The sequence below is a fragment of the Hyperolius riggenbachi genome, chromosome 1 (genome assembly GCF_040937935.1).
Source record: "Hyperolius riggenbachi isolate aHypRig1 chromosome 1, aHypRig1.pri, whole genome shotgun sequence".
NCBI lineage: Eukaryota > Metazoa > Chordata > Amphibia > Anura > Hyperoliidae > Hyperolius > Hyperolius riggenbachi.
The window spans coordinates 651,288,263-651,312,640 of NC_090646.1; the positions used below are offsets into that span (position 1 = coordinate 651,288,263).

At 49.4% G+C, this 24,378-nt stretch overlaps 2 protein-coding genes across 11 annotated transcripts in view; both read left to right on the forward strand.

Annotated features, from left to right (window-relative positions):
- Positions 1 to 443: 443 nt before the first annotated feature.
- The window catches only part of UBAP2 (ubiquitin associated protein 2), a 132,844-nt gene continuing 108,909 nt past the window's right edge, over positions 444 to 24,378 (forward strand). For 8 of the 10 annotated variants that reach the window (XM_068251723.1, XM_068251749.1, XM_068251736.1 and 5 more), the window contains exon 1: positions 444 to 546. The gene's annotated coding sequence lies outside the window, so the exon portion shown is untranslated. Of the gene's footprint in view, positions 547 to 642; positions 697 to 17,538; positions 17,559 to 24,378 lie in introns of those variants that run through there. The other 2 variants (XM_068251726.1, XM_068251730.1) reach the window with 2 other exon arrangements.
- LOC137531816 (piggyBac transposable element-derived protein 4-like) lies at positions 650 to 20,416 on the forward strand. Its single transcript, XM_068251780.1, has 2 exons — positions 650 to 724; positions 17,847 to 20,416. Exon 2 carries the CDS (start codon positions 17,900 to 17,902, stop codon positions 19,610 to 19,612), a length of 1,713 nt encoding a protein of 570 aa, XP_068107881.1. The 5' UTR covers positions 650 to 724; positions 17,847 to 17,899; the 3' UTR covers positions 19,613 to 20,416.

Here is a 24,378-nt window from a genome sequence, read left to right on the forward strand (position 1 = left end):
GTGGCCGGTGTCGCATGCTGGGACTTGAAGTGCATGTGGCCGGTGTCGCATGCTGGGACTTGCAGTGCCTGTGGCCGGTGTCACATTCTGGGACTTGAAGTGCATGTGGCCGGTGTCGTATGCTGGGACTTGCAGTGCATGTTGCTTGTGTCGCATGCTGGGACTTGAAGTGCATTAGGCTGGTGTCGCATGCTGGGACTAGCAGTGCATGTTGCTTGTGTTGCATGCTGGGACTTGCAGTGCATGTTGCTTGTGGTGCATGCTGGGACTTGCAGTGCATGTAGTCGGTGTTGCATGCTGGAACCAGTAGTAAGACATTTACTACATAATGCTGCTGTGTGTAGGTTGGGCCACGTAGTACCCTCAGGCAGTAGCCTGGCGCCGCACACACAAAGGGAGGCGGTAGACGCTGTGCCAGGCCCCGTCTCCCTTGGCAACTAGCAGCGCGCATACCGTGACGTCATCAGGCCGCGCCTCCCCTCACACAGCCCCCAGAGAGAGGCCGGAGCGGAGCGTAAGCCTTGGCGGACAGAGCGGCGGCTGCCGGTAAGTCTCTCGGCACCAAGACGGTGCTGCGCGGGGAGGGGGGAGCACGAGGGGTCGCGGTCCGGTGACGTCATGCCGGGAAGCTGTCCGCGAGGCCGGGGGAGGGGAGGAGTCACGTGACGGCGCTTTGTGAGGCGCATCGTGCTGCAGGTGAGCGGAGGAGCGGCGGCCCGGCACGGTCAGTATGAGCATCAGCACTGCGGCTCCCCGAGACCCCTCGCCCGCCTGAGGAGGGGGCCTCATGCTCGAAGCCAGGGGGAGGGGGGATGCGGCCTCATCATGGCGGACAGTGGACAAAGGAGAGCCGCAATCCCGGCCCGTGGGCCTCCTCTCTGCCCGGTGACCGTTATTGTGTACAGACCGGCCAGCAGCGTGTATGCTAACCCATATACTATCCCATCACTATCAGTAGTGCATCTCCTCATTCCCTCCATACCAACACAACACTATCAGCAGTTTATCCCTGTATACTCTCCCATCACCAACAGTAGTATATCGCTTGTCTGGTGACCCGGCGGCGGCGCATCGCTTGTCTGGTGACCCGGCGGCGGCGCATCGCTTGTCTGGTGACCCGGCGGCGGCGCATCGCTTGTCTGGTGACCCGGCGGCGGCGCATCGCTTGTCTGGTGACCCGGCGGCGGCGCATCGCTTGTCTGGTGACCCGGCGGCGCATCGCTTGTCTGGTGACCCGGCGGCGCATCGCTTGTCTGGTGACCCGGCGGCGCATCGCTTGTCTGGTGACCCGGCGGCGCATCGCTTGTCTGGTGACCCGGCGGCGCATCGCTTGTCTGGTGACCCGGCGGCGCATCGCTTGTCTGGTGACCCGGCGGCGCATCGCTTGTCTGGTGACCCGGCGGCGCATCGCTTGTCTGGTGACCCGGCGGCGCATCGCTTGTCTGTTGACCCGGCGGCGCATCGCTTGTCTGTTGACCCAGCGGCGCATCGCTTGTCTGTTGACCCAGCGGCGCATCGCTTGTCTGTTGACCCAGCGGCGCATCGCTTGTCTGTTGACCCAGCGGCGCATCGCTTGTCTGTTGACCCAGCGGCGCATCTCTTGTCTGTTGACCCAGCGGCGCATCTCTTGTCTGGTGACCCAGCGACGCATCTCTTGTCTGGTGACCCGGTGGCGGCGCATCGCTTGTCTGGTGACCCAGCGACGCATCTCTTGTCTGGTGACCCAGCGACGCATCTCTTGTCTGGTGACCCAGCGACGCATCTCTTGTCTGGTGACCCAGCGACGCATCTCTTGTCTGGTGACCCGGCGACGCATCTCTTGTCTGGTGACCCGGCGACGCATCTCTTGTCTGGTGACCCGGCGACGCATCTCTTGTCTGGTGACCCGGCGGCGCATCGCTTGTCTGGTGACCCGGCGGCGCATCGCTTGTCTGGTGACCCGGCGGCGCATCGCTTGTCTGGTAACCCGGCGGCGCATCGCTTGTCTGGTGACCCGGCGGCGCATCGCTTGTCTGGTGACCCGGCGGCGCATCGCTTGTCTGGTGACCCGGCGGCGCATCGCTTGTCTGGTGACCCGGCGGCGCATCGCTTGTCTGGTGACCCGGCGGCGCATCGCTTGTCTGTTGACCCGGCGGCGCATCGCTTGTCTGTTGACCCAGCGGCGCATCGCTTGTCTGTTGACCCAGCGGCGCATCGCTTGTCTGTTGACCCAGCGGCGCATCGCTTGTCTGTTGACCCAGCGGCGCATCTCTTGTCTGGTGACCCGGCGGCGCATCTCTTGTCTGGTGACCCGGCGGCGCATCGCTTGTCTGGTGACCCGGCGGCGCATCGCTTGTCTGTTGACCCGGCGGCGCATCGCTTGTCTGTTGACCCAGCGGCGCATCGCTTGTCTGTTGACCCAGCGGCGCATCGCTTGTCTGTTGACCCAGCGGCGCATCTCTTGTCTGTTGACCCAGCGGCGCATCTCTTGTCTGGTGACCCAGCGACGCATCTCTTGTCTGGTGACCCAGCGACGCATCTCTTGTCTGGTGACCCGGTGGCGGCGCATCGCTTGTCTGGTGACCCAGCGACGCATCTCTTGTCTGGTGACCCAGCGACGCATCTCTTGTCTGGTGACCCAGCGACGCATCTCTTGTCTGGTGACCCAGCGACGCATCTCTTGTCTGGTGACCCAGCGGCGCATCTCTTGTCTGGTGACCCAGCGGCGCATCGCTTGTCTGGTGACCCAGCGGCGCATCGCTTGTCTGGTGACCCAGCGGCGCATCGCTTGTCTGGTGACCCAGCGGCGCATCGCTTGTCTGGTGACCGAGCGGCGCATCGCTTGTCTGGTGACCGAGCACTAACAGTAGTACAGTAGTATATCCCCGTAAGCTGACCCAGCGACACATCTCTGAGAACACTGACCCAGCACCTCATCCCCGTATACTGAACCAGCGATGCATCCCCTGTATGCTAACACATCACTATTGGTAGTTATGCACATCGTCCATGAGCTAACCCAGCTGCATATTGCCCATATATTGACTCAGCGCCACATCCCCTGTATACTTACTCTTCACTAACAGTAGTGTATCCCCGTATGTTGACCCAGGGGGACTCGCCGGATGGCAGGGCGTCGCCGGTATCATGACCTAGCGGCGCATCCCCTATATACTTCCCCAGCAGCGCATTGCCCATAAACTTATAAATTTCAGACTTCTCTACTCATCAGCACAATTGTCTAGGCTTGCCATCACCTGTATTATTATTATTTATTTTACAGTGCCAACATTTCTATAGCACGCTGTACATAGTACAAAACAAATATTAGGGAACATATATACATGAGAAATTCAAGACACTGTACAGTCCTGACGTTCAATAATACAAGTACAAATAAATACATAGTTAAAGTAAATCTAAAGCAAAATAAAAGCAAGATACAGTTACTCACGTAAGGAGAAGTTCCTCTCACGGTCCCTGCGTTCCAGCGCTGGATCCCCGGTTCAAATCTCCTGCCGCAGGAGACTTTGAAAGTTTTTGATAATTTCTGACTGGTCCAACCTGATTTCTGATAGTTTTTCTTCATTTTTCAGCGCTGGGTAATGTCGGCGCTTTATAAATAGAATAAATAATAAATACATTTTGTATACAAGTGATCGGAGAAGTGATCAGAATCAGATCAAACCTGTCAGAAATTATCAATTTGATCTGACGAGAAAGTGCATGGTGTGTACCAGGCATTAGTGTATGGCATCTCCATGTACTGATTTTTCCCTGTTCTGTGTACTGTACATAGGCATGTCACAAATGGTTATCTCTGTATAACGCATGATGCACATGGTTCCAGTGTGTACCAAGTCAACATCAGTATTTGCAATGTATTATCACTGTATTTAGAATACCTGATGTAGTATTATAAAATGTACTGTAGAATGAGGGCCAACAGATTTTGAATACATTAAAAGTCCCGTTATCCAGAACTCAATTAAAGAAGTCTCAAGCAGCCAGAAAAAAAAATTCTGGCCTTGCAGGATGCAAAAATCTACTTCTACATTTTTTTTATACAGTACTAAACCTCCTGTTACATTATGTTAAGTCTATCCTTTGTCCTAATGGTGAAATACAATAATTAATTAAATACAGAGTTTATGGTAAGTACACAGTGTGGGGTATAGTACTGTTTGTTTTGTTTTTTGTTTTTTCTAGCTAGGCCTAACTTTAACATAGACTCTCAAGCAACCAGAAACTATACTTACCTGGCATCAGCCAATCCCCATTGGTGCTGGATAATGGGGCTTTTACTGTACTATGAACAGATTGCATAGGTAAGCTCTTACATTAAAGGGAGTCTGAAGTGTAATAAAATTAAAAAAGATACTCACCAAAGTAGAGGGAAGGCTCTGGGTCCTATAGAGCCTTCCTGTTCCCCCTACGGTTGCGTTCCACCGATGTGTCCCCTGTTAGCAGTCTCTGACTGATGGGTCAGAGACTTCTCTCTCTTCCGCTGTGGGAGGCTTCGGCAGTCTTCGGGAGCCTGAGTGCTCCTGAAGACGGGCCGCTCTGTATTGCGCATGCACAAGACTGCTAATGGGGGACACATCGGTGGAACGCGGGGACCATAGGAGGAACGGGAAAGCTCTATAGGACCCTGAGCCTTCCCTCTCCTTAAAGAAAATCTGTAATGAAAAAAACTCCCCTGGGGGGTACTCACCTCGGGTGGGGGAAGCCTCCGGGTCCTATTTAGGCTTCCCCGTCGTCCTCGGTCCCACGGTGGCGGCGAAAATCCTCCCGGAGTGGCGGCGTTGTAAATATTTGGCTCCAGCGCAGGCGCAGTATCCGCTCTCTGCACGGAGAAAAATAGCCGATTTCCGTCGGGCCGCTCTACTGCGCAGGCGCAAGTCCCGCTGGAGCCTGGAAAGCTAAATATTGAACAGACTCTCGGATTTGTCGCCTGTGTGTTCTGTGGGCTGCAGCAAGACAGCCGTGGGACACAGGAGGACGGGGGAATCCTCAATAGGGTCCAGAGGCTTCGCCCTAGTGAGGTGAGTACCCCCCAGGGAAATTTTTTTTTTTCAGTACAGGTTTACTTTAAGTGCGTATTTGTTTTTGTTTTTTTATTACACTTCCGACTCACTTTAAGGCCTGGTGCACACCACAAACCGCTAGCAGATCCACAAAATGCTAGCAGATTTTGAAACTCTTTTTTTCTTATTTTTCTGTAGCGTTTCAGCTAGCGTTTTGCGGTTTTGGTGTAGTAGATTTCATATATTGTTACAGTAAAGCTGTTACTGAACAGCTTCTGTAACAAAAACGCCGGCAAAACCGCTCTGAACAGGCGTTTTTCAGAGCGGTTTGCGTTTTTCCTATACTTAACATTGAGGCAGAAACGCATCCACAATCCAAAAAAATGCCTCAACCCGGGAGTATGCGTTTCAGCAAAATGCCTCCCGCTCTGGTGTGAACCACCCCATTGAGATACATTGACCAAGCTTATCTTCAGCCTCAAGCGGCTGCAGAAACGCTGAAAAAGCCGCTCGGTGTGCACCAGCCCTAAATGCAAATTGAAAAATTGGCCAATCAAGATTGAATGTGCGTATGCACCCTTATGCTGGGAATACACGGTTCGTTTTTGCCTTCGTTTAAACCTTCGTTTCGATTGTGCCTTTTGTCCTTTTCGATCCCGAAATAATCGGTCATACGGTTAATATCACCACCCACGGTTTCGTTTTTTTTTTCGATTCTGATGGTTTCGTTTTTCCAATGATCGAAGGCTGCAAAGAAACGAAACGAAAATCCCTTTTTACAGGGACGGACTAGCATAAACGAATATATAATCGATCTGAACAGCCATCAAGCCTACCAATGGCTCGATTAGATGGATAAAGAGAGATAATATCAAACATGTTCGATCACTAGTCGTTCGTTTTTGGGGTCTATTAATCGAAATTATAATGAGATTATGACTATTTTCACATACGTTTTCAACACTCGATTCGTTTACCGAACGAATCGAAGGTTTAAACGAAGGCAAAAACGAACCGTGTATTCCCAGCATTACTCCCTTCCCTTGGAGGCGTGGCTATTACAGAGGTTCCTGCCCTTGAAGCAGGCGAGTCATCATATATCCATAGCAAGAATACTTAGTGTGCAAACAGACGTTACATTACACACATGTGCGCATTCTGTAAAACATTGTCGTTTAACATTGTACCCACGTGGCCAACTGCATGATATCTTACCAACAGCAGATTTAATCCGCAGGATGGATCGGGCAAAATGTCTGATATCGGTCGCTAGTCGTCGTCGTTCGGTTACATTTTTTTGTCACTCGATACGGCAAAATCTGTAGTTTTGTATAGTATGAGATTACATAGCTTTAGATCATCTTACATGGCGGCATTATGGGGGAGGGTCTTGTTGCCGAGTGATGTTTCCACTAAAGGTAAATAATCGCTCTAAAAGAGGAACCATTGTGGCCAGACCAGCTCCTTGGAATTGGGGTTGAGTAGCTGAAACTTAACTTGTTTTTCTGCTTATTTATGCTCCGTTTCCTTACCACTTGAGCAGAAAATATAGCAGTTTGGTATGTTTTTAGTAGTCCCGAGCAACGCAGGAAGCATCCTATCCTTTCATTAAAAATGGGGTCCGCTTCCACTTGCCATGTAATAAATCGGTTTTCTGGACGGGCGGATGCATTGCCCATAGCCACCTAAGCACACTGAACTTGTCTGTGCGCAAGTAGGAGCCGAACCTTAGAGCGCACCTGAGCTTAGAACTTTCTCTGTGTTCTAAAAGATATGCAACAATTTATTACCTTTAAAGAATAACATTTCTTTGTTACAGCTGATCTAAATCTGAAGTTTGTCTACTTCCTGCTTTAATGGAAGCAGACCTATGGATGACATCCTGTGTTTACAAATTTGCTGCTCTGCCAAGGCAGCCAGCTGACACGGCTGAGAGGTCAAATTACAGTTGTGGTTAGTTGAGGGGGGAATTAGACAGGCTAAACTCTCTAAATATATACAGGGTGCATTTCTCTGCAAAAATTCAGGTCCACTTTAATGGCGCATACACACCTTTGATGGCCCTATCCCTCGGGGATCCGTGACATCACTGGGCCAGGCTGCACAGACACGAGTCAGCTGTGTAGCCTGACGTAGCGCTGTGTTGCTATGCAGTGAGGCAAAAGGAGTAGACAGTGGAATTGGCCTTGAAGAAGGTGAGTTGACCCTCCTTGCGGGTCCGGGTTTGCGAGCCTGATTATCGGTTGAGGCGATTATCGCCCGCCTCAGCTGACTAAAGTCAAGCATGTGCAGGTAGTCCCCGACTTACAAACGACCCGCTGACACAAACGGCACGGATTCTGTGTTTCCATGGGAACAAGTCAAAAATTTTTTTTTCAGATTGGACTTGTAGTTTTTGAGAAAATCGATTTTATAAAATTCAAGAAAAAATGCCTTTTAAACTTGTATAAACAGGTACAGAGGGCAGAGGTGACACAGAGGGGGACACTGGAGGCACAGAGGAGGTACAGAGGGCAGAGGTGACACAGAGGGGGACACTGGAGGCACAGAGGAGGTACAGGGGGCAGAGGTGACACAGAGGGGGACACTGGAGGCACAGAGGAGGTACAGGGGCAGAGGTAACACAGAGGGGGACACTGGAGGCACAGAGGAGGTACAGGGGGCAGAGGTGACACAGAGGGGGACACTGGAGGCACAGAGGGCAGAGATGGCACAGAGGGGGACACTGGAGGCACAGAGGAGGTACAGAGGGCAGAGGTGACACAGAGGGGGACACTGGAGGCACAGAGGAGGTACAGGGGACAGAGATGGCACAGAGGGGGACACTGGAGGCACAGAGGAGGTACAGGGGGCAGAGGTGACACAGAGGGGGACACTGGAGGCACAGAGGAGGTACAGGGGACAGAGATGGCACAATGTTCCAACTTAAGAACAGATTCAGGTTAAGAATGAACCTGCAGTCCCTATCTCGTTCGTTAACTGGGGACTATACCTGTACGAGCCCCAAGAAAAGCTTTTATATGATGGAGAAACCTGCTGAAGCAAATGCTGGTGGGTGTTCCGTTTGTATACAAGGAAAAACAAACAAACCTCGTACGAGTTGCCTTGTATTCATATATCGGCTGTAGAAACAGGGCAGATCCTGGAAGCCAACTCCTGAAGCCACAACAGGCAGATCTGTCATCCTCTTCTAGTCTGAGTAAATAAATAAGAGCTTCTCTCAATTCAGCTCTGTGTGATATCATGTCTTGTGGACCCCTCTAGACCCCCCATCCTTTGTGGTCTTAGTAGGAATTGTCAGATGGGGTGAGAAAGTCTTTTACCGTTCACCAGAATAGTGAAAGTGTTGAAAAGGAGTAACAATGGCTCCTGCTTTGTGCTGCATATTAGATGGGAATTTCTGGATAGTTAAGGTAGCCATACACTGGTCGATTTGCCATTAGACCGACCAACTGACAGATCCCTATCTGATCAAATTAACCCCCTCCCCCCCGTATACATTACCTGAAGCTGGCTCCGGGTCCTCTTCTCCGCACCGCATCCCAGCGCACACTGTGTCATTCCGTGACCAGGAAGTTCAAATAGAGCGCCCTCTATTTGAACTTCCTGGTCACTGGAGTGACACAGGAAGTTAATGTACGCTGGGATGGAAGCAGGAACAGAGCGGTGCAGCGCGGAGAAGATGCCCGGGAGCCAGCGTCAGGTAATGTATATCTGTATCGGATCGGCCGCCGCTAGCGATGCGCTCCCTACCCGCGGGCGATCGACGGTAATTTCCCGCACGGCGCGATCCATGGACCGATCCGATTTTAGGAGGAAATTGGATCGGCGGGTGCGTTTAGCGCGAACGATTGGCAGCAGATTCGATCCCAGTGATCGAATCTGCTGTCGAAACGGCGGCAAAAGCGGGCCAGTGTATGGCCAGCTTTAGCGCTCCAGAAAAAGATGCCATACCAGCTGGGATGGCTCCAGGACTTCATTCTCAAACATCTGGCACTTTAACATGGTGGGAGGAGGGTGGATCTGGAATGCATTTGTCAGGTGGAGGGGGGCTTATCTGGGTGATTGTCCAGGCTTAGCCGGTTCCATAGCCCCTCAGAACAGGTGGTAGAGCACAAGAAAGGATGAATGTAGGTCATCATGTCAGCTGACCCAGGCAGGACAGCCAAGCATATGCTATTCGGTCCTGTTAATTGTAAACAGTAAGGGCCCGTTTCCACTTGTGCGGTGCGGAATAGCCGCTGATTCCCGCTGACGGGTGTGATTCCGCATACATTTTTTTTTACCGCGATTTCGCATAGGTTAGTATTTATGCGATTTTAACCATGTCACTGCCTGTGTGATTTAACATTAGTTCCTATGCGTAATCGCATGCAAAATCGCGGTAAACGCATGCCAAAACCGCATGCGATTTCCCTATTAAATACATTAGCGGCGATTCGCATAGCGATGTGCGTGGTGCGAATTCTGAGGGCTCTTCCGTGCAGATTTCTCCCGCACAGAAAAACGCTCAGGATTACTGACAAGGGGAAACAGGGCCATCCACTTGTATCGGCTATGCAGACAACGCATACCCTAACTGGTATTTGCTGCCTACCATCACAAGACCAGGAGGTGGTGCTTTTGAAGAAGGGAGGGGCCTTTTGACGACGCATCTCTCTCTGACAGTGATGGGAAAGGTTCTGTGCCTGGCTGCCAGGAACCACAAAACGGGGAAGTTCTGACCCCACATCTTCTTTCTTCATATACTGAGGAGAGAGGGGTTAATGAGAAACTGTAGTGAAAGTATGATGAATATTTTTTTTTTTTTTTTTTTTTTACAGTATTCATTGATGAATTAGTTATGCACTATTTGCCCATTGTAAAATCTTTCTTCACCCTGACTTACATTCTGAAATTTTCTAAAAGGGAGGAGGGGGGAGGAGGTAATCTTTACTGCTGGCAGGTGTATCACTGCTGAATGTATGTTGTGCGTTCCGAAGTCAGTAGAAACAATACCTGGTCTTCCAGAATGCTTGAGGATGAGAATTCTGCACGGTTAGTCAAAAAATACTTGGAGGGCGGGGCTACCTATCAATGTATAGATATAGGAAGTAAAAAAAAAAATCCTCCTTAGCATTTCCCATTTTAACTGTGGCTATTTTGAAGCCAATCCTGGCGTCATTTCCTCACTTACTCTCCTCTGCCTGATTGTGTATACATTGTTGGCCCTTCGCTATAGAAAGTGCATTGTCTCAGCATGAGAAATACTGGCCAATCAGCGAAGAACAAAGGTGTGGGAGGGGAAAACAAGAGGGAAAGAGGCTTCAGCCAATCAGGCTGCATTTGTTAAGTCTGAGGGGAAGTACAGAAGCAAAAAAGGACAACCCAGCATGCCCTGCAACTTCCCTTTTGTGTACCAAATTGTGTGTGTACCAAATAAGAATCAGGTAAACCGGGGAAAGATCATTTATCAACAAGAAAAGTAATAGTGATTTTAACTTTTGGATTGCCTGGTTAGCATCCTTATTACTTGTTTACCAGATAAAAATAAAGAATTGTTTTTTGTATTTTATGCCTGACAGTTACACTTTAAATATGCATTTCTAATGCATTTTCCAAAGACAAACAGATATATGTACTTAGAGAAATGCTTTCAGCAGGTCTCCTGTAGAGTGTAGTTGATAAATCTGCTAACTGGTCAGCATACTTTAAGAATTTTGTTGTACAATTTCGGTTGTTACAATGACTATAAAGATTTTCTATACTACACTTGATCACTTGGTCACATAACTGACCTCATGGGTCATAATGCCAAGAGAGAGGAACAGACATCTGACCCATACAGTGTTTTTAATGTACATCTGTTTCCATCTTTAGGGTGATGTAACGTTTGTATTTATTGCAGTGCCTTATAGCTGAGCTAAAGCCAGAGTACAAAAACAAGCTGCAAGAGATCTATGATGCACTCTCGGCCTGCTCTTTCCATGCTAAACGCACCTAAAGGAAACTTTGTACAATATTTTAAAAACTTTTAAAATGAATCTTCCCCCTAAGGGAGGTTCAGTAATTGTGTGGGCTTTGGGGGTGCAGCAGGCACTTACTCACAGGGAGTTGCTCGGCAGACCCAATCTATATGGAGGCCTCTCTTTTGTATGTCCCTGTACTGCAGAACCACGGTTGAAGTTCCCTCTGGTATGTCCTTGGCCGCTGCAATGCATGCCGGGAGATGTAGTTCATCGATGTGGCTACAACAGCCAGCGCAGGAGATGTAATCACCGCAATGGAAACTATATCTCCCTGCATGCATTGCAGCAGCTGGAGACGCAGGACATCACAATGGGAAAGTCAAGCTACGGTTCTCGGACACAGGGACATAGAAAATGGATGCCTCCTTATAGATTGGGGGGGGGGGTAACGGGGCACCCGCTGTAGATATGTAAAAGCCTACTGGACCCCCATAAGACCACACAATTTAAAGCGGACCTGAACTCGGAACTTCCCCTCAGTTCTAAAAGATGCGCAACATCACAATAACCTTGTAAAGAAAAACATTTGTTTGTTACAGCTGATATAATCCTGCAACATCTATAGTGGGTCTACTTCCTGCTTTCATGGAAGCAGACATAGGGTTAACATCCTGTGTTTAATAATTAGCTGCTCTGCCGTGGAGGAAAATCCAGAGGAAAATCCTGAGCTGACACAGCTCAGAGATCAAAATTACAGTGGTGATTAGTCAGACGAGGGGGTGATTAGACAGGCTAAACCAGCGCTGGGCAATCTACGGCCTGACTAGTGGGTGAGCGGGCGATGAGTGGGGGGTTAAAACTCACCTGCTCGCCAATCAGCGTTGCGACTGCATGGCAACAGAGTGTCACGTGTCGGGACGTGGCAGCGCGTTACACACTGTCAGCGTGTCATATGCTGGCGCGCCACGTGACGCCCTGTTGCTATGGAGACGTAACGTAAGAAGCAGCAAATAGGTGAGTTTTAACCCCAGCTAATCGCCCGCTCTGCAGGGAGGGAGGGGTCCAGGAATGTGGTCTCTGTGTTCTCCCCAGGCCCTTTTAGCCAGGTGCTTCACCCAGCTAGTTTTGGTGAGCATCCGGCTGTCATTGGCTCACTTCCTCCTATGCTGTAAGCAGAGTTGTGCACAGAAGCACCGGCCCTGCATTCTCTCATCTCGCCCCACCCGGCTACTTTTTCATCCACCCGGCTGGAAAAAAAATCTGGGGAGAACACTGGGTCTGCAGAATGCGGCCTGGGCAGCCAAAGTTTGCCCAGGCTTGGGCTAAACTCTAATTACATACAGGATGGGTTTTTCTGTTTCCTTCCTGTCCTGTGCACGAGTTTAGGTCCACTTTAACAAGCTTTCCTTAGGGGGAGATTCGCTTTAGAAGTTTATTTAGAAAAGTCGTGGCATGTTCCCTTGTGGCGTGCACAGAGCAGGCCTGCAGAGCTTGCGTTAGGATGTTTAGCTGTGTGTGCAGCAGAGGGTAGCTGACTGGGGCTGAGGTCAGGCAGGGTGGGGGAGGCAGCTGCTCCTCGGAGAGAAGAAATTGGAGCCAGACTTTTTCTGTGTAAACGTCTGTGAGTCCTCGCTTACGAAACACATACTCATATTTCAGGTGTGGGGATAGGGATTACTGCTTGCCTATTTGAGGCGCTCCCCACGGGTGCCGCACGGTATCCCTTAGCAAAGCAGAGCCGTCTGTATTTTATTGATCTGTATTTCTTTCTTTCTGTTTTTGTGGAAGCTGTTCATTCTGGTAGTGTTGCATGAGCAAACTGCCCCGAGCAATTCTTGCAGTAGCTGCAGGTGGGAAGATGCTCGAGAAACTATCCTGATAATTTTTGTCAGTTCATTTCTGCTGTATTCCACTGAGAACGGATGCCATGATCCAGGTAATCTGTTATCAGTCAGTGATGGGGAGGCAGGAGAATCTTATGAACAAATGTCTAAAGGGGCCCATACACTGGTCGATTTCAGCGTTCGGTCGATCGCGAATCGAGGCACTGTCGGACGGCCAATCGGTTGTGTGGCCAATTTCGATCGATTTGATCTATCTTGACAGGATGGAAAATCTAGGTCGATCTGGTGCTGGGAGCGGATCGATGGCCAATAGAGTTGATAGAGTTGCATTGGATCTAATGGTGCAGTAATGCCTTTATGCTAGGTACACACCATACAATTTTCTGTTAAGGTGGCCATACACTGGTTGATTTGCCATCAGATTGACCAACAGATAGATCCCTCTCTGATCGAATCTGATCAGAGAGGGATCGTATGGCTGCCTTTACTGAAAACAGATTGTGAATCGATTTCAGCATGAAACCGATCACAATCTGTGGAGCTGCCGCCCCCTCTGCATACATTACCTGCTCCAGCCGGCGCGAGTCCCCTGGTCTCCGCTGTCTCCTTCTCCGCGCTCGGCTCCAGCTTCACTGAACTTCCTGCCGGGGGATGTTTTAAACAGTAGATGGCGCTCTACTGTTTAAACTTCCTGCCGGGACAGGAAGTGAAGCCAGCCAGAGCCCAGCGGAGAAGACATCGGAGACCAGGGGACTCGCGACGGCTGAGTAGGTAATGTTGGTCGTCGGGCATTCGAACGCCGCTATCGACGCGCTCACGACCCGCCGGCGATCGAGCAAAATCTTCCGCACGGACGGCTCGACTGGAATCGACGGGAACTATTGATTTCGGACGGAAATCGATCGTTCTGTCAGCGTTTGCGCAACGTTTTTACAGCAGATTCGATCACAGTGATCGAATCTGCTGTATATAGGCGGGAAAATCGTTAGGTGTATGGGCCACTTTAGATTTGCCTGCCAGATAATTTCCAACATGTTGGAAATGTATCTATCTTTCCATCTATCTGCCGAGCAATCAGGCATTGTTCTATTCAGCAGGAGATAACCAGAAGACAATGCACCAGAGATCATGACCAGTCTCTACAGAAAATGCTTTTTTTTCAGTCGATTTTCCGTCCAATCGATTTCCGATTCGATTATCTCTTCTTATCTATTTCCATTCCCTTTTATGAGAAATCGATCTGAAAAACGATCGAAAATAAGACCGGACATAGCAAAAATTATCTATCGAACCATCTATCTAATGACTAATAATCGAGCGCAGAATCGTGTGCGGAATCATGACGAAAAAATTATAGGATCGCAAAATCGCACGAAACATCGTAATGTGTGTACCCAGCATAACTCAGAATTGTATGGTGTGTACCGAGCATAACAGAAAAATCGAATGCTGGGAATACACGGGTCGTTTCTGATGCTCGATTCTGCGCCCGAGCGTTTTGCCGCTTGATTCTCTTATCTTCCACTAGTTTTTCTTATCTTTTTTTCACATCAATGAGAAATCGAGCGGCAAGCTAATGGAACGGTGATCGGACATGTCGGAAATCATCTATCGAGCCATCTTATCAGCTCAGAAATGATCCGTGTATTCCCAGCATTACAGAAAATTGTATGGTGTGTACTAGATCGATTTCCAATAGATTTCATTCTGAAATCTATTGGAAATCTGTTCCTACTTTGTGGCGCACATCATGCTGGGCATACACGGCTCGATTCTCCCGCTCTATCATTTTGCCGCTCAGTTACGCAGTCTATTCTTTTATCCTCCTTATTCAGCCTTCTGCCCCAGTGCACTCTGGGAAACTGGGTGTTTCTGCTTGCTTTAGATTCACACAAAAACACTTCCTATATCTGTATATTGGTATGTAGTCCTGTCCTCTCAGTGATCTTTAGCCTAGGGCTAGGCTGTTTATTATTTGGAATTCTCCCCCAGAGCATTCTGGGAGACCAGGTATTATTGTTTAAATTCTCAGAAACAAACATTCCGCAGAGATTATCTGACAGGACTAAAGATAACGCCACCTGTGAGACATTTCAGAATGTAAATCAGGGAGAGGAAAGATTTTACAATGGGCAAACACTGACTAAATAATACTGTAAATAAATATTGTGGGGAAAAAAAATGGCTTAAGTTGTATTGGGGGTTGTTCGCATGCCTATAATCTGTACACACTTTGTAGACTGCCTACAAGCTCCTTGTTTGACTGAGCTGACAGCTAAACAGAGCAGGAGCTGATGTTAATCATTTTCCATAGCTGGATCAATCTATTGACTAGTGTGCGAAATCTGGACCCTCCTGTATCAGTTCGTTAGGAACCCTATGAAATAACTTTTCCATAAAGTTTGCCATTAAAGTGGAGCCAAGATGAAAAACTAACTATTACAAGTAACTTGTCTATATATCTTATCTGAATTTTAGATGGTTTATACAACAATTCTAGCCGCAAACAGCTTCAACAGTTTAATTTCTTCCTGTGATATGACAGCAGCCATGTTCTGCTTGTCATCATTACACACAGGCAAGCTGATAGCATCTCCAGCCCTCAGCCTGTAAAAACTTCACTCCCTTCTCCTCCACCCTCCTCCTCCCCTCGTCTCTGGCTAGTAACACCTCCTCCTGCCCATACTGAGCTCCCATAAGTTCTTGCTACATGGCTCTTAGAGTGCTATGGCACTGGAGAAGCTGTGGGCGATGGCTTGTTTAGTTTATAGGGAATTAGAGTTATTAAAACCATAAAAAGTATTTGGCTTGAGGAATGCCCTACAAGATAAGGTAAGAGATGAGAAGTTCATTCGCCAAGTACGGCCGAGCCATACCTGGAAATGCTTTTGGTACACATGGCTTAGGCAAAAAAAAAAAAAAAAGCACTCCACATTAGCGGAGTACAGTGCATGCAACATGTACAGAACATAGACAATGTTAACATTATCAGCACATTGACATTTCTGCAATAGTGTGTGCTACCTATAAACTATATGAAAGGAACACAACTATGCAATGAGTAAGAGATAATCTCAGATCCACTTTAATCTTTGCAGTCTTGAACTGAACTGAACTAAATGGATTGCATATCAGCTGTATTTGAGTTTTACTTTAGAGGCCCTGTAGTGACACATAGTAGGATTTTATTATTATTAATATTTAGTATTTATATAGCACCAACATCTTCTGCAGCGCTGTACAGAGTATATATAGTCTTGTCACTAACTGTCCCTTGAAGGAGCTCACGATCTAGTTACTACCATAGTCATATGCCTATATCGTGTAGTGTATGTATCGTAGTCTAGAGCCAATTTAGGGGGGAAGCCAATTAACTTATCTGTATGTTTTTGGGGTGTGAGGAAACTGGAGTGCCCGGAGGAAACACACACAGACACGGGGAGAATATACAAACTCCTTGCAGATAATGACCTGGCTGGGATACGAACCGGCTACCCAGCGCTGCAACGCGAGAGCGCTAACCACTGCGCCACCGATGCAATAAATTAAAGATACCCACATTTACATTCATTTTCCAGGTTTTAGCATCAGAAACCCTTCTTATAATCTATTGATATGTAGCTCCGCCCTCCCAGCGATTCTTAGCCTAGGCTGTTTAGCTTAGGAGACCAGGCATTATTTTCTCTGGCTTCGGAACTCTGAGTTTTCATTTCCACTACATGTGAATTCGCCAGTTCTGTGAAGTTGGCACAGAAATCATCGGACTCACTGGTTTATCAAACCACTGACTCCAGGTACTCAACATTGCTCCGACGACTTGACTCCACAGACTTGTCAGGGCTATAGAGTGGGTACAAAAATCATCTGCCTCCAAACCTGACTTAGTTTATCAAACCTCCGACTCCAGGTTCCTAAAAAAAAAATTGCTCCGACTCCTTAACTCTGATTTCAGAGCCCAGGAACTCGTGTGCATTTTCTGCACACAAATTTGTACAGCAATGCATATCAATAGCCCTATTTTCGTTCCAGAATCTGTATGCAGAAAAAATTTGCACAGCAGCGTTTTCAGTTTCTGCACACTGCATGCAGGGTAACTCGAATTGCACGTAATGTCTTTGATAGAAAATGTGTAAATGTGTGTTTTTTTTTTTTTTTATCTGCATGATTGTTCCGGGTGTGATTCACTAAATAAGTGGCTTAAAAAAAAAAAAAAAAAAAAAAAGTAATAGTAATGTCAGCCTCCAGGCTTCCTTTAACCTGCCTCCAAAAATGACTTGAAACTGTATGGATGATTCAGGCCTATTCAGCACTTCCTCACACTTACCACTGCCGACCGCGGTGCCTCCACTCGCTTCGTCCAGTTTTGCCGGCATCTTTTTGTCGTCCCACACTTTTGTCGTCCCTCTAGCCGCAGGAATCCTCTGTCCATGCAGGATCCTGGTCCGGTGAGTAAAGATGGCGTCCCCCAGGGAGAGTAATGATGCTGTACGTGCACCACCTACTGACGAGCGCATGCATTACATCATCAAACAAAATTCAAAAGTGTTTGTTTTAACACAGACACCTGTATTGAATCTAATCCTATATAATAAAACCCCTGTCTCTGCGTCCTGTCCCTGTGTGTGCGTGTCCGTGCTTCCAGACTTGACAGTTTGCTGTCTGTGAACCTCGTTGCATTGTGGGAAATAACAGCTTTTTCCAACTGCCAAGCAAGCAACATCTCCCTGTGTGCATATACTTTGGACAGTGGTGGGAGACGGGTGAGCAGGACGCATCAGTATGCGTGTTGCCGGGGTTTAGCGGCCATGGCCTAGCGACCATTTTTTAATGGGCGGGCCTTTTTTACTGTACAATATAAATAGCTTGTAAGTTATTCCCTTTTTTTCCAGAGTCCCAGTGCAAGTTGTTATAACCGCTCCTGTGATTTCTGTGCTTTAGATTGCTTACTTGCCTGATTTCTTAGATTCATTCAGAGTTGCAGTATAGTTGTTCTAACGACCGCTGTAATTTCTGGTGATCTTTGCTGCAATTTTTTTTTATTTTTTTAGTGGACCCTTGACCTTTGGCTGACCTTTGACTGACCAGTGTCCTGCCTGCTGTGATGGCCTCAAGCTCCAAAAAGCGTCTCTCCGACCAAGCACTGATGGACATCCTGGAGGACAGTGATGCGGAGTCCCTGGCGGAGTGGACTGACAGCGAAGGGCCGGTAGACCTGTCATCAGGATCTGAGTCCACCAGTGACAGCGAAAACGAAAATCCAGTTAGTGATGTGAGCACGTGGAGCGAGATGGAGTGTCTGACTCAGGCACCGCCCCCTAGGTTCCCTTTTACTGGGTCACCCGGGCAGAAGCGGGAGTGTGACCACAGCCCCCTGGCCTACCTGGAGCTTTTCCTGAGTGAGGAGGTCATCGGCATGATTGTGCAGGAGACCAATCGCTATGCAGCTCAGCAGCTGGCTGCTCCTTTAAGCATGTTTTCCAGGAGCAGGAGGTGGGAACCGGTCACTAGCGAAGACATCTGGCTGTTCCTGAGCCTTGTGATCCTCCAGGGAGTGGTGGGTAAGCCGCTGCAGAAGTGGTACTGGTCCACAAACCAAATTCTGGCCACACCGTTCTTTGGTTCGGTGATGCCAGAGTACCGCTTCTCCCTCATCATGAAGTACCTGCACTTCACAAACAATGAGGGCTTTGATGAGGCCTCCCATCCTGCACCCAAGCTTAAGAAGATTTGGGAGATATACCAGCTAATCGTCTCCAACTTCAGAACCTCCTACATGCCAGAACGACACGTCACTGTCGACGAGAGCATCATGACCTATAAAGGTAGGCTCAGCTGGGTGCAGTTCATTGCTTCCAAAAGGGTTCGATTCGGGGTCAGATCCATCATGTTGTGTGAGTCCCAGTCTGGTTACATTTGGAACTCCGTGGTGTACACAGGAAAAGGCACCAAGTTTGACCCAAAGTACAATGCCTATGGGTTGGCAACCTCATCTGTGCTCACTCTTATTGAGCCGTTGCTGGATAAAGGGTACTGTCTGACAACAGACAGTTTCTATACCACCCCTGAACTCTATGAGCATCTGTTAGTGCATAAAACAGACGCTTATGGAACTGTAAGGCCTAACCGGCACCAACTACCACACACCTTTTCTGCCAAGAAATTGAAGAGTGGGGAGATCGTGGCTTGGCAGAAGGGGAAGATCATGGCGCTACGGTGGCACGATAAAAAGGATGTGTCCTTTCTCAGCACTGTGCACAATGCCGCCACTGCCCTCACCAGAGCTAGAGGTGGCAAGGAGGCCCAGAAGCCCATAGTAGCGCTCGACTACCATCGCACCATGGGGGATTTGGACCGAGCTGACCAGGCATTGACCTTTTATCCGGCTGTTCGGAAACAGCAGCGGAAGTACTATAAAAAACTTTTTCGCCATCTGCTGGAACAGTGCCTCTGGAACGCTTTTGTTTTGTACAAAAAACGCAACGACAAGCCTGTGCCACACCATGATTTCGTGTGGCAAATTTGTGAGGCGATATGCGTGAAGCATCGTTCGGCGCAGTCTGTGGCAAGCAGAGTGGGACGGCGGGCGTCCTACGTGGTGAATCCGGCCCGACTCACCGGACGTCATTTTGTAGAGTATCTGCCACCGACCGCGCATAAGCTAACACCCACCAGACAGTGCAAGGTGTGCTGCTCAAAAAGAGGCCCTGATGGAAAAAGGGTCCGGAAAGAGACCCGCTTTTATTGCCCGGACTGTGATGTGGGACTGTGCCCGGTCCCTTGCTTCAAGGTGTACCACACAAAGGAGGTTTTCTAGGTGAACATTATAAAGTACCAGTAGTCCTTGACCCATCAACACCTGACTTATGAATGACCTGCCGATACGAATGGCCCAGAAATGTGAAGTTGGTTTCTGTGGGAGCAATACAAAACTTTTTTTTCTCTTTGCTCTCAAAAAGACCTTTGTTTTTGAGAATATTTGTTTTTTGAAAAAATTATGATTTTTAAACCAGTAAAATTATACTTTGCTGTGGTATAGTGCACTATATAGTGAGTTTTTAGCTCTGCATACACATTTTATACATTTTAAAGCAAACCTGAGATCCAGTGTCGGGACAGTCTAGAATTTTGCGTTGATGCTTCCGTCCGTAAACGAGCGCAGGACACCTTACGCCTGTGCAGTACCACGGAGCCGCTCTACTTTTCCTGCCGAGCCCAAGCTGCTTCGTGGTTCTGTACGAGCCATCCTGCACAGTGCGCATGGATGGGAGCGCAACTGCAAATTTCTAGAGGGTCTCAGTACTGGATCGGTGGTCTCAGAATGCAGGGAGCCTCTGGAGGAACTAGAGAAAGGAGGCACAAAGATGGACAGGGAGGCAGAGGTGGAACAGTGGGGGGCAGAGGTGTGGTACAGAGCGTGACACTGGAGGCACGGGGGAACAGAGGTAATGCAGAGGGGTATACTGGAGGCACAGGGGGACATGGGGCAGGTACAGGGGACAGAGATGGCACGGTTTCCACTTTTGGACAGATTAGGAACAGACCTACAGTCCCCATCTCTCTGTGTTTGTTTCTGCATGTGTACATTTTATTTCTGAATCTGTTTCTTCATCAATATAAGAAGACTTTTTTTTCTGTTTGTGATTATTAAATTCCATTCATTATAATTATTTTTTTTTTGACGTGATTTTGTTTTTTTACACTTGAATGCCAGGGAGGTTAAAATGAAGTCATGTGCAATTTTTATACTTACCTGGGGTTTCTCGGTAATAAAAAAAAAAATTCTGCACTGGTGCTGTTACAGAGAAATGGAACGCAAGAACAGGAAGATGTAATTAGTACACACCTGCTGTATCCCGGCAATGTGAGCATTTGTTTACCCCCGCCGCTGCGTCTCCCCTCCACCTGGCTACCTATTCTGGCTGCTTCAAGCCCTGGCTACCTATACTGCGGGCACCTATTCCTGGCTACCTATACTGCGGGCACCTATTCCTGGCTACCTATACTGCGGGCACCTATTCCTGGCTACCCATACTGCTGGCACCTATTCCTGGCTACCCATACTGCTGGCACCTATTCCTGGCTACCTATACTGTCTGCACCTATTCCTGGCTACCTATACTGTGGGCACCTATTCCTGGCTACCTATGCTGGCTGTATCTGTTCCTGGCTACCTATACTGTCTGCACCTATTCCTGGCTACCTATACTGTCTGCACCTATTCCTGGCTACCTATACTGTCTGCACCTATTCCTGGCTACCTATACTGTCTGCACCTATTCCTGGCTACCTATACTGTCTGCACCTATTCCTGGCTACCTATACTGTCTGCACCTATTCCTGGCTACCTATACTGTCTGCACCTATTCCTGGCTACCTATACTGTCTGCACCTATTCCTGGCTACCTATACTGTCTGCACCTATTCCTGGCTACCTATACTGTCTGCACCTATTCCTGGCTACCTATACTGTCTGCACCTATTCCTGGCTACCTATACTGTCTGCACCTATTCCTGGCTACTTATACTGCGGGCACCTCTTCCTGGCTACCTATACTGCGGGCACCTCTTCCTGGCTACCTATACTGCGGGCAACTCTTCCTGGCTACCTATACTGCGGGCAACTCTTCCTGGCTACTCATACTGCGGGCAACTCTTCCTGGCTACTCATACTGCGGGCACCTCTTCCTGGCTATCTATACTGCAGGCACCTCTTCCTGGCTATCTATACTGCGGGCACCTCTTCCTGGCTATCTATACTGCGGGCACCTATTCCTGGCTACCTATACTGCGAGCACCTATTCCTGGCTTCCTATACTGCGGGCACCTATTCCTGGCTTCCTATACTGCGGGCACCTATTCCTGTCTACCTATAATGCGGGCACCTATTCCTGCCTACCTATGCTGGCTGTACCCGTTCCTGGCTACCTATACTGTCTGCACCCGTTCCTGGCTACCTATACTGTCTGCACCCGTTCCTGGCTACCTATACTGTCTGCACCCGTGCCTGGCTACCTATACTGTCTGCACCCGTGCCTGGCTACCTATACTGTCTGCACCCGTGCCTGGCTACCTATACTGTCTGCACCCGTGCCTGGCTACCTATACTGTCTGCACCCGTGCCTGGCTACCTATACTGTCTGCACCCGTGCCTGGCTACCTATACTGTCTGCACCCGTGCCTGGCTACCTATACTGTCTGCACCCGTGCCTGGCTACCTATACTGTCTGCACCCGTGCCTGGCTACCTATACTGTCTGCACCCGTGCCTGGCTACCTATACTGTCTGCACCCGTGCCTGGCTACCTATACTGTCTGCACCCGTGCCTGGCTACCTATACTGTCTGCACCCGTGCCTGGCTACCTATACTGTCTGCACCCGTGCCTGGCTACCTATACTGTCTGCACCCGTGCCTGGCTACCTATACTGTCTGCACCCGTGCCTGGCTACCTATACTGTCTGCACCCGTGCCTGGCTACCTATACTGTCTGCACCCGTGCCTGGCTACCTATACTGTCTGCACCCGTGCCTGGCTACCTATACTGTCTGCACCCGTGCCTGGCTACCTATACTGTCTGCACCCGTGCCTGGCTACCTATACTGTCTGCACCCGTGCCTGGCTACCTATACTGTCTGCACCCGTGCCTGGCTACCTATACTGTCTGGACCCGTGCCTGGCTACCTATACTGTCTGCACCCGTGCCTGGCTACCTATACTGTCTGCACCCGTGCCTGGCTACCTATACTGTCTGCACCCGTGCCTGGCTACCTATACTGTCTGCACTCGTGCCTGGCTCCCTATACTGTCTGCACCCGTCCCTGGCTCCCTATACTGCGGGCACCCGTCCCTGGCTCCCTATACTGCGGGCACCCGTCCCTGGCTACTTATACTGTGGGCACCCGTCCCTGGCTACTTATACTGCGGGCACCCGTCCCTGGCTCCCTATACTGCGGGCACCCGTCCCTGGCTCCCTATACTGCGGGCACCCGTCCCTGGCTCCCTATACTGCGGGCACCCGTCCCTGGCTCCCTATACTGCGGGCACCCGTCCCTGGCTCCCTATACTGCGGGCACCCGTCCCTGGCTCCCTATACTGCGGGCACCCGTCCCTGGCTCCCTATACTGCGGGCACCCGTCCCTGGCTCCCTATACTGCGGGCACCCGTCCCTGGCTCCCTATACTGCGGGCACCCATCCCTGGCTCCCTATACTGCGGGCACCTATCCCTGGCTCCCTATACTGCGGGCACCTATCCCTGGCTCCCTATACTGCGGGCACCTATCCCTGGCTCCCTATACTGCGGGCACCTATCCCTGGCTCCCTATACTGCGGGCACCTATCCCTGGCTCCCTATACTGCGGGCACCTATCCCTGGCTCCCTATACTGCGGGCACCTATCCCTGGCTCCCTATACTGCGGGCACCTATCCCTGGCTCCCTATACTGCGGGCACCTATCCCTGGCTCCCTATACTGCGGGCACCTATCCCTGGCTCCCTATACTGCGGGCACCTATCCCTGGCTCCCTATACTGCGGGCACCTATCCCTGGCTTACATGTGCTGTCGGCACCTATTCCTGACTACCTATACTGGCTGCTTCTATCCCTGGCTACCTATACTGGCTGCTTCTATAGCTAACTAACTATACTGGAGGCACCTATACCTGGCTGCCATACACAGGGAGTTGAGGGAGTGGAGCTCTGTAAAACAGTGCTGGTGATTTGGAAGCCACCATAGGGCATAATAGGAATTATGGCTATAGCGGCGCTCAGTGAGTAATTTGGGCACCGTCAAAAGACTGAGCACAAATTACTATAAAAACACTGTAATTGCTATTGCTGGCAGCCGAGTTACATCTTTCCCCACCCATGGCGACCTGGAGGGGGAATTGTATTTAACGCCACCGGGACTTTTCAGGAGCAGGGTGTGCCGGTTTACACCATTACCATGCGCCCTAATCTCCCGGTGGCTTAATCATATGTATGCCGAGGGAGAGGGGCACATCTGGCTACCATCCTGGGGTGGGGGCACATTATTTAATGTAAGGGGGAGGTCCAGGTCCAAATAAGTCTCCTGCGGCGGGGAGTTTGAATCAAGGATCTAGCGCTGGAACGTGTGGACGGGGAAGGCTCTATAGAATCCAGAGCCTTTCCTGTCCATAGGTAAGTATCTGACACTTTTTTTTTTTTTTGTTTTTGTTTTGTTCAGCTTTACATTCAGTTTATAGAGGTCCTTTAACCCAGGATTGCAGGATTGAACCTCCTCCAAAACTTCTTTTCCCACGAGAATGTGTGTAAGCTTATCACAAAGTTGGTGGGTGTGTGTTTATGCATAAGGGCAGTTGGTGCGGTTTGTGATTTTGATATCTGCCAGAAGTAAAGAAGATATCCTGCAGGCTCACAGTGGGTCAAACTACATGAACATTTTACACAGCGAGTAATCAGAGCTCTGACTTGGGCTATTGCTGGGGGAATGTGTGTGTGTATGTGTGTGTGTGTGTGTGTGTCTTCTGTATTGTTGCTCCTGATAAAGCCCTTTTGTAGGGTGAAACTGTTGAGTTTGTAGCATGCATCCCTTATTTTTGA